This window comes from Carcharodon carcharias, chromosome 10 (assembly GCF_017639515.1).
Source record: "Carcharodon carcharias isolate sCarCar2 chromosome 10, sCarCar2.pri, whole genome shotgun sequence".
NCBI classification, from domain to species: domain Eukaryota; kingdom Metazoa; phylum Chordata; class Chondrichthyes; order Lamniformes; family Lamnidae; genus Carcharodon; species Carcharodon carcharias.
The window spans coordinates 35,468,192-35,485,789 of record NC_054476.1 but is presented as its reverse complement, the minus strand read 5'-3'; the positions used below and the strand labels follow the sequence as shown (position 1 = coordinate 35,485,789).

Here is a 17,598-nt window from a genome sequence, read left to right as displayed (position 1 = left end):
CCCAGGAACACTCATTTGCTTTCAAATAGCGCCTTTAACACCTCCCAAAGTACTTCACATCCAGTTAAGTAGTTTTTGGAGGGTAGTTGGAAATGCGGCAGCCAATTTGTGCACAACAAGCTCCGACAAACAGCAGTTTGATAATGATGTTTCTGAGTGATGCCAGTAGAGGCATGTATATTGGCCACAGGACACTGGAGAGAGCTCCCCTGCTCTTCTTTGAAATAATAGTATTCAGAGTCAACATATATTAAAAATGCAGAAAATCTTCACCCACTAATATTTTCAACAATTGCAAAGCCAGTATCAAAAATGAACACAAAATTCCCTTATTTTAGTAACACTGCATGATAAATATTTTGACTATTCTATAAAAGAACTAAGGATATGAAAATAGATTTTCGATTATCATAAAGCATATAATTGTAAAAATTCATTAGGTCTTTTTCCATTCATTTCCATATTTATAAATGAGTGTGTGATTGCCATAAACTGACAGTGAAAAGTGTTGTGCTCTTATTGTCTAATTTTAACCATGTATTGGTGCAGCCTGCAGCAGAATGAGTGATTCCTTGCCCTGCCAAAGCAGACTCAAAGCTGACAGTCTTTTTGGTGCTTTTTCAAATACCAACCAGTTTTGTCTGATGACTATGCCATAATTCACAGAGATAAATTCAAAAACAAAGAACCTGACTCAGCTCCACCCTTCTCCATGGCCTGTTCCCAGGTAGAAATGCAAATGAACTACTTTTTAATACCAAAACTTTCCTTAATTCTGGGAAACCATGAGAGTAACTTATCCTTTATTGGAATAACTGCAAACTTCATGTCTCCAATTCTTTAACTAAGTAAGCTCACCTGCCGTTTATAATAAAAGCAAAATATAGCGGATGTTGGAAATCTAAAATAAGAAAGGTCATACGGTCTTGAAACATTAACTCTGTTTCTTACTCCACAGATACTGTCAGGCCTGCTGAGTTTTTCTGCCAGCATTTTCTGTTTTTACCCAGGCTTGTCCAACCTTTCCGCATGGGGGATGGTGGGGGGCACATTTTAATTTTTCTCGCACTTGGGGGCCCAATGAGCAAATGTCGGAAAGATAACATTGGTGCAACACTAAACTTGAATTTCAAAAAACAACAAGAAACAACATGCTGAACAAAAAAAATCACAAGAATAACTTGATAATTAAAAAATAGTGAGTAATAAAAAAAGATGACCATTAGAGTGTGAAGGGTAAGAATGTGTGTGGTCAGCTCACTCCCAGTCTCAGGGTGTTTACTTGCTCATACTCACCCACTGTGAGAGTGGGTGAGAGTACCTGTTGGTGTGAGGTCGTGAGGGTGAATGAGAACCCTGAGACTGGGAGTGAGCCAGACAGATACTCTTGCCTCCCATTCACCAACCCTCTCTCTCTCTCACACACACACACTCACCCATCCTCACACACACACCCACCCTCTGATACATGTTCACTCATGCACCCATCCTCAATGCACACACTCACTCACACATTATTCCTCATACACAGACACATGCACCCATCCTCCCTCACGCACACACACGCACCCATCCTCCCTCACGCGCACACACACCCATCCTCCCTCACACACACCCACCCATCCTCCCTCACACACACAGACAAACACACCCACCCACCCTCTCACACACACTCGCCCACCCACCCTCTCACACATGCTCCCTCACCCAGCCTCGACGCACACTCCCCCACCCAGCCTCGATGCACGCTCCCCCACCCAGCCTCGACGCACGCTCCCCCACCCAGCCTCGATGCACGCTCCCCCACCCAGCCTCGACGCACGCTCCCCCACCCAGCCTCGACGCACGCTCCCCCACCCAGCCTCGACGCACGCTTCCCCACCCAGCCTCGACGCACGCTCCCCCACCCAGCTTCGACACACGCTCATTCACCCATCCTCGGCACACGCTCATTCACCCATCCTCGACACACTCACTCACCCATCCTCGACACACACTCACTCACCCATCCTCACCACACACTCACTCACCCATCCTCACACACTCACTCACCCATCCTCACACACATTAACTCACACACACACCCATCCTCACACACATGTTCACTCACTCACCTATCCTCACACACATAATCACGCATCCTCACACACACTCTCATGCCACATCACAAACACACTCACTCACACATACTCAGTCACTCACCAACACACATGCTCACTCATCCATCCTCAAACACACACTCACTTGCCCATCCTCTCACATACACACACACTCGCCCATCCTCACACACACTCATCCTCTCTCACATACACACACACACTCACCATTTGTCACACATGCACACTTACTCACCCATCCTCAAACACACACTCTCACTCATCCATCCACATGCACACACTCAGCCACTCACCCATCCTCACACACACACACACTCACACATGCTCACTCACACAATGATCCTCACTCACACACCCATCCTTATACTCACATACTCACTCAGTCACCATCCTCACACACAACATAATCATGCATCCTCTCACACCACATCACAAACACACTCACTCACTCACACATACTCAGTCACTCACCAACACACACTCACTCACCCATCCTCTCACACACACTCACGCATCCTCTCTCACACACACACTCACCCATCCTCTCACACACACACACTCACCCATCCTCTCACACACACACAATCACCCATCCTCTCACACACACACACTCACCCATCCTCTCACACACACACACACTCACCCATCCTCTCACACACACACACTCACTCATCCTCTCACACACACACACTCACTCATCCTCTCACACACACACACTCACCCATCCTCTCACACACACACACTCACTCATCCTCTCACACACACACACTCACTCATCCTCTCACACACACACACTCACCCATCCTCTCACACACACACACCCATCCTCTCTCACACACACACACCCATCCTCTCTCACACACACACACACATCCACACACACACACACACACTCACTCACTCACGCGTCCTCACGTACACACATATGTGGGTGATGCCTATGGTAGTTAAGCAGCCTGTAAAAGTGTTTTCAACAGAAGTGTTGCAGAGAGAGCATCCTGGATTGTTTCCAGATTGTGTGATAATGAGAATCACAGGCTCATAGGTTGAAACAAGAAGTTCAAGGGCAAGGAGAAGGTGTGTAAATCCAATTAGCTGGCACTGTGTTTGACAAGGTTGCTCAGAAAGAAAGACTAGAGGACAATTCAGCTGAAGTGTTTAACTCAAAGAGGTTAATGGAGTTACAGGAAATGATTTGCAAATAAAACATTTATATCAGACAGCTTACTCAGAAATAGGCAAAATGTATTCCAGAATGTTATTACCTTAAGGGTAATGTTTTACTAAGAAAATGCAGGCCTTTTCATGCTTCAGCATATGAAAGCTGGAGGGAGGTGCATCAGATTGTACTACTATTTGGATATAGAAATGAGATTCTGAGGATAGCTCATGAAATTCCAATGTGGTGGGGGGGGGGGACATTTAGGAATTAGAAAGACACAGGCGAAGATATAAAAACATTTTATTGGCCTGGATTGCATAGGGATATAGTCAAATTCTGTAGAACATTTCACTCATGTCAGGTTATAGGGAAGACACAAGCAGTGATTAAGCCAGCACCTTTAATTCCAATTCCAGCATTTGAAGAACCTTTTACTAGGGTCATGATTGATCATGTAGGACCCCTCCCTAGGACGAAAGGGGGAAATCAGTACTAACTGACAATATTGGATGTGTCTATCAGGTGTCCTGAAGCAATACCTTTGAGAAACATTACAACAAAGAAAACTTTGGAAGAGTTAACTAAATTTTTTTTACAAGATATGGTTTACCTAAAGAAATACAATCAGATCAGGGTTCAAATTTCATGTCATAACTGTTTAAAGAAGTAACAGTTTGGGAATAAAAAAGTTGAAGTCAACAGCTTATCATTCTAAGTTACAAGGGGCTTTGGAAAGATGGTATCAAACTCTAAAAAAACTATATGATGAGAGTGTATAGTCAGAATTATCCACAGGATTGGGATAGGGGAATTCCATTCTTGTTGTTTGCTATTAGGGATGATCCTAATGCATTGACTGATTTCTTTCCTTTTGAACTAGTTTATGGTCATGAGGTAAGGGGACCACTGAAATTAATTCATTAGAAATTGGTGGGTAAAAATTCAGAAACTACTCTCCTGTGTTATGTATCAAATTTCAGAGAGAGATTGGACAGATCATGAGAGTTGACTAGTGAACATCAAAAGATATCAAAGCAAGTGATGAAGTTGAAAGCAGGCAGGAAAGCTACAGCTCATAGTTTTATTGCTGGGGAGAAAGTGTTAGCTATGTTACCAGTACTGGGTAGCTCATTAAAGGCAAGATTTAGTGAGCCTTACAGGATTGAAAAGAAGCTGAGTGAAGTAAATTATTTAATAAATACTCCAGATAGAAGAAAGAAGCAGAGGGTGTGTCATATAAATATGCTTAAAAAGAATTACCTTGACAGGGAAGAGGACCAAAAGGAGGTGTTAGTGGTGGTAGATAATGAGAAAGAAGTAGAAATGCAGGATTCTGAAATTGATTTTCCTCTAATCACATTGGATAATGAGGGGGTACTTGAAAATTTAAATTGAGTGTCTATCAGGTTTCCTGAAGCAATACCTTTGAGAAACATTACAACAAAGAAAACTTTGGAAGAGTTAACTAATTTTTTTTTTACAAAATATGGTTTACCTAAAGAAATAGAATCAGATCAGGGTTCAAATTTCATGTCATAACTGTTTAAAGAAGTAACAGTTTGGGAATAAAAGAATAAAATTGAGTTACCTTCCAGACAAGTGTCAAAGTGATTTGGAAAAGCTATTGCAGTCACACCAAGATATTTGTGGAAATAAACTGGGAAGGACAAATTTAGCTATACACGATGTATCTGTAGAAGTTCCATATTTGCTAAGGCAACATCCATATAAATTAAATCCGGCAAAGCTATCACAAGTACAGAAAGAAATTGACTTCATGCTTCAAAATGATATCATTGAATCTAGTTGCAGTAACTGGAGTTCACCTATTGTGCTGGTACCAAAACCAATGGAACACAATGACTGTGTGTGGACTATTGAAAGGTGAATGTGGTGACAAAAGCGGATTCATATCCTATACCATGGTTGGAAGATTGTATTGAGAAAGGGGGGCAATCAATATTTATCACAAAGATTGACTTGCTAAAGAATATTGGCAAGTGCCATTATCAGAGAGAGTAAAGGAGTTATCGACTTTTGGGATGCCAGATGGACTATATCAGTTTAAAGTCATGCCATTTGGTATGAAAAATGCACCTGCAACATTTCAAAGACTGACAAAGTAATTGCAGGAATGAGCAATTGTTGTGTTTATATTGATGACTTGATAGTTTTCAGTCAGATGTGGGAGGAGCATTTACGATACCTGGAAGGATTATTTACTTGATTGTAAGAAGCTAATTTGGCGATGAACTTGGCTAAAAGTGAACTTGCAAAAGCTCAAGTTACATATCTAGGCCATACCAGTGGACATGGTAAGGTGGCTCTGAGAGATGTGAAAGTCAAGGCTATCGTGGATATCCCCGTGCCTACAGCAAAATGAGACGTTTTGAGATTTTTGGGCATGAGTGGGCTTTATTGGAAATTTGTACCACATTTTAGCAGTATGGTTGCTCCACTGACTGAACTATTAAAAAAGAACAGAAAATTTCAATGGACACAGAAGTGTCAGAAGGCATTTGACAGTTTGGAAACTGTGTTAACTACGACTCCAGTTCTGGTAGTAAGCCAAGCAATTTAAGATGACATTAGTGATGTAGGCATTGTGGCCGTCCTGTTACAAGTAGATGACACTGGAACTGAAAAACCGATAGGGTATTTTTCATGGAAATTGAATGCACAACAGAGAAGATATTCAATGATCGAAAAAGAGATTTTGGGTTTGGTGTTAGCATTGCAGCATTTTGAGATTTATGTTGCAAACAATTAATCAGAAACTATTGTTTATACAGACCACAATCTTTTAAAGCTTCTGGTCAAATTTTGAGACAGAAGTGCAAAGGCTATTCAGATGGAATTTTTTAATGCAACCATTTAATCTGCAGATTATACGTGTAACAGGACCAGAAAATCTGACTGAAGATGTGTTATCAAGAGTTTAAAGCTTAAAGGGAAAATTGGACATTTAAAATCTGGACATTGAACTGAAATGATTTCTGTTGATACCAAGGATTTGTGTTTATGTTGTTATATTAATGCATGCATCTGGTAATGTAATAGTGTAAATATATAGATAAGTATAGGAGATAGTATAATATGGGTTAATAAAAATGAAGCCATCTTTTTAAATTATGACAGTTTATTTTTTAATAAGGAGGGGTATGTCAGAAAGATATAATAATTCTCAATATTGGAATATCTTGTAAAATAGTGGTGTGTGTGTGTGTGTGTTTGTGACTTAATTGGATTAAAGGCAGCTGGTCTGAAGGCTTTAATGTAGAACATGGTGAACATGGGGGAAGTTTACAATGTAAGGTGTAAAAGGACATTTGCATTTTTAAATAAACCAGACTATATTGTTTTCAAAGGAGAGGTGAAATGTGTCACCTAGCCAGTGAAGTTTAGAAACAGTGTGTTTATTTTCCCTAAGATTACTGGTAAAACATAGTGCTATGAGAGATTTTTTATTATCAGAAAGATGAAGTCCAAAGATATGGTGAAACAATGGGAACTTGCATTCAAAGGGGAAAGTACATCTAAAGGACTGAAGGCTGTGTGTAAGGGTAGGCAGTTTTACGATCTAACAAGTGTGAAAAGCCTTCAGCATCTATGCCTCAAAATGCTGTTTTCAAAGAACTAAAGTTAAGAGAACTCACTTTGAATTCAACTGTTTCAGAATATTTTGTGTCACCTTGCCTGGGTCTTTTAAAATCTATGGGCTGAATTTTCCCAGAATTGCACTAAGTGCTGTAGTGGGCAGGTAAAATGAGTCTTACCCACCAATGAAAATGACAGGTTTTCAAGCTGTATCTTCCCAAGCCCGCTTCATTATATATTCACTCCCGCGAAACACTCCGTTTCTATGGCAGGAGGGCTCTCATTCACCCGCTTGCCATCACCCTGCTGTTGCATCACGCACCCACCATCTTTAAAAGGCAGCCACCAGCAAAGAGCTCAGCGCCACCAGCTCACCACTGCTGCCTGGGAGACAAGGCCAGCAAAGGCAAAAAGACTGCAGCTCCCTGCTTCAACGACGGGTCCCTCGAGCGACTGCTGGATGCCGTGGAGGCCCGCCAGGATATGCCTTACCCCCGCTCTGGCCTCAGGGTGGGTAGCAATGTCACCACCCCGGCTTGGGAGGCGGTGGCAGTGGTGGTCAGCGCCAACGCCCTTCAGAAGAGGACAGCCACCCAGTGTCACAAAAGGATGAATGATCTCCTCTGTTCCGCCAAGGTAAGTCACTCTTTTCATCACTCCCAACTTACATACTCACAAACCCATCACATGCTGCCAGTGCAATGGACATCACCATTCACTCTTTCACACGCACCATCATTGTCCTCATCCCATCCATGGGACCACTCACCACCCACACAGGCCAGGCATACTCATCATCTGGTCCAGCAGGCATCCTGATACACTCTCCCCATCTCTATCCATGCAGGACAAACTGGCTCACAACAGGATGGAAAGGTCGCAGACAGGTGGAGGGCTGCCGGAATTCAAAGTTCTCCCAGAATTTGAAAACAGAGTCTTCCAGCTGGCTGGAGATGACCGGGACCAGTCCTGTGCTGATGGTGAGGTCGGTGCTGCTCTACCAAGTGAGGATTCAGCAGTGCAACATCCATCAGACAACCATGCCGTGAGTGATGTATCCTGTTTCACAAGCCACTGCCATGCACTAATTATCTCCCCTTGCTTTCATAAGCACATCTGGGAAGAGCCTCCAAGCAAGCTCTGAAGAAACCTCCAAAGAGGAATCTGAAGGCACCCTCCCTGAAGTCCCGTCACAGCGCTCACCCACACCCTCCACCAGTGCAGAGACACACACCTCAGTGGGAACTAGCTTTAGAGTAGCCTCGCGGTCACAATCCGGTGAGCACATCGCACTGGAGGCAGGGACTTCCCAGGTCCCCGGCATTCAGAGGACTGCTGGAGGTCAGAACGTTGCTGAGTCTGAGTCAGATGATGAGCCTCTGGAATCGGTCATGTCACAGTTGCTGGAGCTGCAAAGGCAAGCTCGGGAACATCAGGAAGGGATGGCCGCTGCACTCCTCAGATTGCAAGGCATGATGGAGGAGTCCATCCGTCTTCAGGCTGAGGCGTTGTCGTCAATATGCCAATGCACTGAGGTCAACACTGCTAGGATGATGGCCGCCATGGAGACGTTGGTCATTCCTGCACTTCTGCGCGGGCTTAACTCCATCACTTATGCCATAATTGGCTTCCAAAAGTGTGTACGCGAGAGAGATGCTGGGCAGCTCGATCTCACTCCAGCTACCTCTTCCACTTATGGAGTCAGCCAAGGACCCTCAGATACCCATAGGGAGGAGGATCGACAGGTGCATGCTCCAGGGCCATCCACCCAGGTGACCCTGGGAGTGACCAGCCCATCTGACTCCCCTCTTCCTGTGACCTCCGCAGATCCAGCTTCACAGGCTGAGGAGGGTGCCACTGCCACACAGCAGAACCCCGAAAGCAGGCCGGGGCCCTCCAAGTCTCAGCCCTCCAAAGGACACCCACCAAAGTAATCATAGACAGGGCATCACAGTCAGCAGGCTGCCTCCACCTCTGCTGTGGATATCCGGAGAGCACCAAGATGTAGCGTCAGGGTTAGGACAGTTAAGGAGAATTCGTTGCACAGCCTGGGCACAGGTGTTAAGCACTTGTACATAATGTTCACTATTGTCAATAAACTCTCAAGAATGTCTCCCTGCCTACAGCTCTTTGTTCTGATAAACATTGTTCTTGTCATTTAGATGTGAAACCTTTCTGCAAAGATAAAAGGCAGGTGTCTCAGTCCAGGGCCTCTTCCGTGTGCGGCCTTCAGACCACAGTAATGGTCCAGCCTCACACTCCCTGGAAACATTACGGATGCCCGCATCTCGGCAATGCTGGTCATTGTTGCCAGAATGTAGTGGGCAGGCAACACAGAGTTCTCTCATGCTCTCTGTGTGCTCTCAGCACCTTTAAGGTGGGGTTGGCCTCCATCACACCAGCATCTGCGACCAGTGATGCTGTGCACCAGCTCCTGAAGGGCTGAGGTGTTGAAGGCGGACACAGCATCAGATGTGAAAATTTCATGGCTGCATCTCTGAGATTGCCCTGATCATGAAGCACAAGCGAGCTGCCCTCGGCAAGACAGGAGTCAGACATTCTCAGAGGCCATGCAAAGATCTATGGAGTGCCCTCACTGCATGTTGTCATCACCCTCCTGCAATCGAGCGACTATTAGGGCCTTTGCTGCATTTCCATGACAGGCGCATTCTCTCAGAGGGTATTGGCGCTGAGATAAGTCAGACTGGAGTCAAACGTTCACAACTGCGATGTGAGGATCTACGGACACCTCCCTGCATGTCGTCATCATCCTCCACAAACCTAGCAGCTATGAAGGCCTCCAGAGTGCGCCTGCCTTGTCTAGCCAGTGCGAGAGCTTCATGCCCATCGTTGTCACCACCGAGGGCCCCTTCACCCTCATCCACGTCAGCCTATTCCTCATCAGAGGAGACATGCAGCTCCTCCATCTCCTCCTCAGCCAGCTCCTCATCCTATTGCAGAGCTAGTTTGTAAAGGGTGCAGCAGACGACAATGACGCCTGACACCCTCTGCAGACTGATCCAGGCACTGGAACTGCATCTTCCGCATCCCGATGGTCTGCTCCACCAAGTTGCGAGCTGCTGCATGAGCCTCATTATAGTGTGGCTCTGCTACGGTTTGAGCCCGCTGCATGGGTGCTATCAGCCACGGCCTCTGTGGGAGCCCTTGTCCCCAAGAAGCCAACCCAGCAGCCTCTGTGGACCCTAGAAGACTGCAGGGATCTGTGAGTGACTCAGGATGTAGGCAGCATGCACACTCCTTGGAAACCGTGCGCATACCTGCAGGATGCGTTCCTGGTGGTCGCATACCAGCTGCACGTTCAGTGAGTGGAAGCCCTTGCGGTTGATGAAGTCCACTGAGTGTACAATGGAGACCTGAGCAGTCAATCGCACCCTGCACCTGTGGGAATCCCAAGCAGGGCGATTCCAATGGCCCTTGCATCCTGGTTGTCCCAGTCCCGGGTGAAATGCACAAAGTTGTGTGCCATGGAGAAGATGGCATCTGTGACCTCATGGATGCATTTGTTGGTGGCGGATTGTGAAATCCCACAGAAGTCACCTATGGAGCCCTGAAAGGAACCACTGGCACAGAAATTGAGCACCGCGGTCACTTTCACAGCCACTGGCAGTGGATGCCCTCCATGTTCCCTTGGAGCCAAGTCCTGCGATAAGTAGCAGATGTGAGCCACCAGGTCCCTAGACATGTGCAGTCATTGGCGACACTGGTTCTCAGTCATCTGCAGGAACGGTAGGCGGTGACTATAGACCCTGGGTATTGCTAGGCGCCAACCCGCCACGGCTCACTTTCGTTCCTGGGCAGCGTGTGCCAGAGCCCCTGCTGCTCCTTCTTCATGAGGTTGCTGCTCCTGCCTTTGCACGGCCAGGTGCCTCAATCGCTCTCTCCTCCATCTTCTACGGTCTCTGTAGGCCATCAGGCATACAGCTAGGTCACCAGGATCCATGATCCTGACATGGTCCTCCAGCAGCATGAAAGAGAGAGAGACGTGGTTATCATGGCTGTCCTTGGCACCTTTCCTGGTCCTGTCTGACAGCCTCTTAATGCTTTCCGGAGAGTGCTGGTCTCCCCTCGGATGGCCAGAGACGAGAGCGCTGCATGGCTTCCCAGTCAACCTGCAACATGGGGTACACTGGTCCAAACCAGGATGCTGAGATTGCAAGGAGCTGTAAGCACTTCCAGCAGTGACTGCTACATAGTCAGGAGAGTTGGAGAGGAGATTGTGCAACGTGTGCAGTCTGCAGTCCAATAAAATGGTGGCGGGCTCGAAGTCTGTGCCTTGGGGGGGTGGGGGGTGGGGGTGAGGTGGGGGGGGGGGGGGGGGGGGGGGGGGGGGGGGGGGGGGGGGGGGGGGGGGGGGGTAAGGTATGGAGTGCTTGGTGGCCCTTTGGTGCCCCCATGATGCTTGCATGTGTGGCCAGGCTAGGAGCCTGACCCCAATTATATCACTGTGGCTGCACCTAATCTGTCTTAGTTGCAGAGGTATGGTCAGTTTATACAGGTGTCCCTAATGTGTGGCCATTTCCCTCGCTTATCCTGTCCCCTACCTTGATTGCCTGTGCGTGGGATGCAGCACCAGGGCAGCACTTGACCACCCCACCCTCAGCAGACGCCGCCGAGGCTGGCCAGCAGTTGCCCCAGATACCCCCCACCCCTTGGCAGTTGCCTGTGGGGCCAGGCATCAGTTTCCCCTGCCCTCTGGAGCCTCTGAGGCCTGTAAACAATGGTCGAGCTGTAGAGAACGCTGCTGCTCACTCACCTCAATTCCCCCAAAGTGAAGGCTGCCAAGTGCATGTCACCTGTGCGATGTGTTGTGAAACACATCGGTGTGCTTTCCCGCCGATGTGGATGGACGACACGGCTGGGTTCCAACAGCCTGGTGGGATGGCCTTTTCATTATATGCTAACATATTACAATTAGCCTGCTGCCGACCGATGCCGGGAAATGCAACCCTCCGTCGGTGGGCTGAGCGGAAGATCGTGACCTGTCTTCATGCCGTCTTGAAGTAGGCCCTGCCATATTTTCCGCGCACACCACCTATCACACCCGCCGCCAGCAGGCTCAGAAAATTCCGCCCTAGGTGTCTTACTGGTGCCTCAGTGGAAGTGTAACTGGGAGTCAGATTAAGTAGGGGGTTTAGAAGTTATCATAGTAGTAATGTGTAGATCTTTGTATGTGTTTAAAATCATTTCTCTTATTAATAAATGTTTAATCTAGTTTTGTAAAAACTTATAAGATTTAGTGGTCTTATTACTACCGAATTCAAGGCACACATCTTGAAATTTATACAAATTATAAAACAAGTTGTGGCAGTTGTTTCAAGTTTCCCTTTGGGGCTTGAACAGCTCAGCATTTATCATCGGCTGTGCCATAACCCTCACCCTCATTCACCTACTCTCACCCACCCACCCTCAACCTCACTCACTCATCCTCACACGCATACTTACTCACTAAATCGGGTGGGGTAGGGTAAGTGCAATGAGAACGGAGGACATACCTGATGCGAAGCCTGAGGCATTACGACGCCTGAATGTAGGTTCCCACCGAGAGGAGCGCCAAGAGCAAAGGGCCCTAGCATGCTCCAGAGTCTCTCTATCTTCACACACTCGCTGTTCTTGTGTTTGCTGCTCCTCCAATCACAGCTGCTGGTAAGCTCACTATTGAGCCTATCAGCAGCAAACATGGGAGAGAAACAGGCTGTGATCTGAGGAGACCCCTGCAGAAATCTACAAACTCACTGACTCACAGACATTTTTACCAATCGATCCGGGGGCCACATAGAGGGGCTTTGCGGGCTGGACAAGTCTGATCTTAGCTTTCTAGCTGTTAAAGGGTTGTGGCCATATTGATTTAAGAGATTAAGTGTAATAAACTCCAACCTTGTTTGAATTTCACTCACTTCAGGGTTGCTTTTACTGGCTTCTCAACCAGATACCTCCATTTTCCACAGTTAAAACTTTTGTTCCTAAATTGACCATAAGACCATAAGACATAGGAGCAGAAATTAGGCCAATCGGCCCATCAAGTCTGCTCCACCATTCAATCATGGCTGATAAGTTTCTCAACCCCATTCTCCCACCTTCTCCCCATAACCTTTGATCCCCTTACCAATCAAGAACCTATCTTTTGGTCTTAAGTACACTCAATGACCTGGCCTCCGCAGCCTTCTGTGGCAATGAATTCCATAGATTCACCACTCTCTGGCTAAAGAAGTTTCTCCTCATCTCTGTTCTAAAAGGTCTTCCCTTTACTCTAAGGCTGTGCCCTCGGGTCCTAGTCTCTCCTACTAATGGAAGCATCTTCCCCTCGTCCACTCTATCCAGGCCTTTCATTATTCTGTAAATTTCAATCAGATCCCCCCTCATCCTTCTAAACTCCATCGAGTATAGATCCAGAGTCCTCAAACGTTCCTCATATGTTGAGCCTTTCATTCCTGGGATCATTCTCACGAACCTCCTCTGAACCCTCTCCAGGGCCAGAACATCCTTCCTGAGATACGGGGCTCAAAATTGCTCATAATATTCTAAATGTGGTCTGACCAGAGCCTTATAAAGCCTCAGCAGCACATCCCTGCTTTTATATTCTAATCCTTTCGAAATAAATGCCAACATTGCATTTGCCTTCCTAACTACCGACTCTACCTGCAAGTTAACCTTAAGAGAATCCTGGACTAGGACTCCCAAGTCCCTTTGCACTCCAGATTTCTGAATTCTCTCCCCATTTAGAAAATAGTCCATGCCTCTATTCTTCCTGCCAAAGTGCTTGACCTCACACTTCCCCACGTTGTATTCCATCTGCCACTTCTTTGCCCATTCTCCTAACCCGTCCAAATCCTTCTGCAGCCTCCCCGCCTCCTCAATACTGCTTGTCCCTCCACCTTTCTTTGTATCATCTGCAAACTTAGCCAGGATGCCCTCAGTTCCTTCATCCAGATCATTAATGTATAAAGTGAAAAGTTGTGGTCCCAACACTGAGCTCTGCGGAACCCCACTAGTCACCGGCCGCCATCCTGAGAAGGACCCCTTATCCCCACTCTCTGCCTCCTGCCAGACAGCCAATCTTCTATCCATGCTAATATCTTGCCTCTAACACCATGAGCTCTTATCTTACTGAGCAGCCTCCTGTGCGGCACCTTGTCAAAGGCCTTCTGGAAGTCCAAGTAGATAACATCCATTGGCTCTCCTTTGTCTAACCTACTCATTACCTCCTCAAAGAGTTCTAACAGATTTGTCAGGCATGACCTCCCTTTGATGAAACCATGCTGACTTTGCCCGATTGAACTGAATTGAAATTGAAAACTTACATTCTAAACCATATGAATTATGTACTAGATATTCGCCACAACAGAGTTGTCTTGTATAGCTAGCCCAAGTAAAAAGCAGAAATGGTGAAACTTGACCTGGTACCTGAGGACAGCAGCTCTTCCTCCTCCTCTTCCAGCACCACACTTTGCATGCAGTCCAGCTCCCACTTGTGCACCTTAGTTATCCACAGAGCCGGCACTAGGACGTTATATCTCGAGCTTGGAGAGAAAACAAAATACAAGCAAGTGTGAAAGGGAGGCCAGAATAATGCTCAATGAAATTCAGCGTTTCTTTTGGATTAGATTCTGCGTTGTGGGGGAATCCAGAACCAAGGAGCATAGTGTTAAAATTAGAGCCAGGCCCTTCAGGGGTGATGTCACGATGTGAAGGGTAGTGGAAATCTGAAACACTCTATTCCAATTCATCTTGGGGGGTCAAGATGGGAGAGATAGACTTTTGCTTTGTAAAGGTAATGGTTGGTGTGGGGTTGGCAGGGGGCGTGGTGGGGGTGGGGGGGGGGTGGGGGATGGTGGTTGGTGGGGTGGGGAGCGCTGGTGGAACAATATGAAGCAAAGGTGGGAATATTAAGCTGATATGCAGATCAGCCATCATCTAATTGAATGGTCAAACAGGCTTCAGGAGCTGAATGGCCTATCCCTGTTCCTACATTCCTATTCCTCCAACTTCCCTCTCACTCTCCATTGCTTCCCCCATTGGCATCAAACCTCTTATCTGTCTTGGCCCCAGTCTCTGAAACTCCCTCATTAACATCTTCTTTAAAATCTTGCTTTCTGACCAAGGCTTCACTCATCTCAGCCAGTCCTGTTGTCGTAATTTTGTCCGAAGTGCGCTGTGAACTCCATGTAGCAGAACAGCCCTGATCGCAACCAGACATCTACTCCTTTCCTTTTTAATCTACTTTTTCCCTTCCTCCTCTTGTAAAATGCCTCACAGTAAAAAGCTGTACACAGCAGATTGTTGTTAAAGCTTGATGGGGTACAAATCAGACCTCATGTGCAACAAGATCCAATTTTGCAGCTTGGGGAATGGGGACACGGGACATAGCAATACTGGAGAATGGGTATCTCCAAGAAGACTGGGAAACGGGGGCTTTGAGAGAGGCAGAGATTAGGGAATAGCAACTCGGGAAAGAGGGAGACTGGAGAATGGGAAGACTGGAGAAAGAGGCTCTGGGAGAACAGACGTGAGGAGTAGGAATGCTCTCGACAGTCATCATCAGCAAAGCCCTGTCCTGCTGCATACTCACCGAGTCACCACCCCGTTCCCCGACCCCACAATCCCCAGGAATCACCTGATGGCAGCTGATGACAAGTCAAATGGACTGAAATTGTAGCCTTCCAAAGGACGAGCTGCCGGTGGAGACACAACAGGTGGCTCACCACCATTCCTTATGCCCATGGACTAAACCCTCGAGGCCAGGGATTGTCCCATACAAATATCTAGACCAGTGGTTCTCAAACTGGGTAAGAGCCAGGTGACTTTGCCTTGATCAAGAGAGGGGAGTTTTTAAAAACATTTAAGTACTACATTCTAAAGCTCAAAGAAAGGGGCCAAAATACAAGCTCACTTCCCATCTGGAAGTGGAGAATGATTTACGAGTGTCATTTTTAAATATAATCTGGTAGACATACTCTGCAATGAGAAGCAGGCACACTGATACTTTTAAGTAAATAGCTGTTTTCTTAACAGCATTATTAAAACACTCTACATGCAGCACTTTCATATTATGAGTGTTATAATTATAATTGATTTGGGTTGAAGGGGTAGTCTTTGATTATTAATCCAATTGAAAAGAGTTTTTCCAGCAAATAAATTTATCAGTCACTGTTCAAGGCCAACTTCCCATGCGGAAATTTTTTTGGCAGTGTGCGATTGGTAACCACTGAAACCAGTACAAAACCCAACAGCTGCCTTGGGCACACCAGCAAGTGATACAGCACAGGGAGTGGCAATTCAGCCCATTGTGCATATGCTGGCTCTTTGAAAAAAATCTCTCTCCACGTTCCATTTGGGACAAGGATAGGGTTGCATGGGAAGCTTTCGTTTGGCTTTGAACGAATTTGAACCAGATTTGATTGCCGCCCAGAATTTATCTGCACTCCATCTCTTTGAACCCCCTATTTTAATTGCTCCATCATTGGCTTCAATAACAGAGCTATTTGGACCTTAAACTCTGGAATTCCCTCCCCAAAACTCTCCACCTCTCTGTCCTCCTCTAAGATGCTCCTTAAAACCTACCTCTGACCAAGCTTTTGGTCCTGATATTTCCTTCTCTGGCTTGGTGTCAAATTTTTTGTTTGATAATGCTCCTGTGAAGCTCCTTGGGATGTTTTTACTAAGTTAAAGGTGCTATATAAGTGCAAGGTGTTGGTTGTTGCCAGGCATTTATGTGACAGCAAGTTTGCAGGGGGCGTAATCTCTTTATAATTTAAACCGATTCCACTGGGGAAAATGTGAATAGCACAGTGTGGTGCCCTTCACAAAAGAAAACCCCCTTCCATTATTGTGATTCACACTAAATGGTTTCCATTTACCTCATCAGACAGTAATTGCAGCAAGGCCAGATTTAAAGTGGAACACCGGGAGAGGCAGGAGGTGAAACCCTGTAAATTGCTCTTTTGACAGCACAATGCAAAAGGAGTTTTTCATTCAGATCCTTGAACGTCTCCGGTGACGCGCTGATTGCTATCGACTTGGGAAACATTTACTCTGTCTCCAGTTCTACCACTGTCAAAATCCCGTCCCATTGAAAAGTTCTGAACATGTAACAAAGCTCCTGCTGAGTATCATCTCCGCAACAAAGCACAAAGTCGACTTTGTTCCATTTGATGAAAGATTTCTGTTTTTTGAAATAAACTTCAAGAAAGTACCTGTCAATAGCAGGTACTCAGCTGTCCTGCTGCCACTGCCACTCGCACACTTAAATGTGATCGTGGCACAGATATTCAGTGGTCTTGAGTGGTTGAGGGTTGTCTCTGATTGGATTAGGTGTCATCCACTCTAGCCCACTGAAACTGTGGAAGCCCTAATGGCCCATGATCCCACTGCGTCAGGTTGCACATAGCAGGACACGTCTTACCATGGTTCCATCACCTCCACTGGTCCCACCCATCGATATTTTCCTACCACCATCTTTCAGATGACACATTAAACCATAACTCCTGTCTGCCTTCGCAGATTGGACTTAAAAACAACTAAACTTCATAGTTGGGTGCTGCATTATGGCTCAACTTAAGTCACCACTTCCCTAGATAAATGCACTGTTTCTTCCAGTCCCACAACCTTCCAAGATCCCTGCACTTCTCCAGTTCTGGACTCTTGTGCTCTTCCACTTCCTTTACTCCACTACTGGTGTCCACGCTTCAGCTACCTGTGCCCTAA

At 46.4% G+C, this 17,598-nt stretch overlaps 1 protein-coding gene across 3 annotated transcripts in view; it reads right to left on the bottom strand.

Annotated features, from left to right (window-relative positions):
• The window catches only part of si:ch211-266k8.4 (TBC1 domain family member whacked), a 144,226-nt gene that overhangs the window by 35,417 nt on the left and 91,211 nt on the right, over positions 1 to 17,598 (bottom strand). For 2 of the 3 annotated variants that reach the window (XM_041197990.1, XM_041197991.1), the window contains exon 10: positions 14,299 to 14,414. In XM_041197990.1, the coding sequence (XP_041053924.1) occupies positions 14,299 to 14,414 (116 nt within the window). Of the gene's footprint in view, positions 1 to 14,291; positions 14,415 to 17,598 lie in introns of all 3 variants that reach the window. The other variant, XR_005944258.1, reaches the window with a different exon arrangement.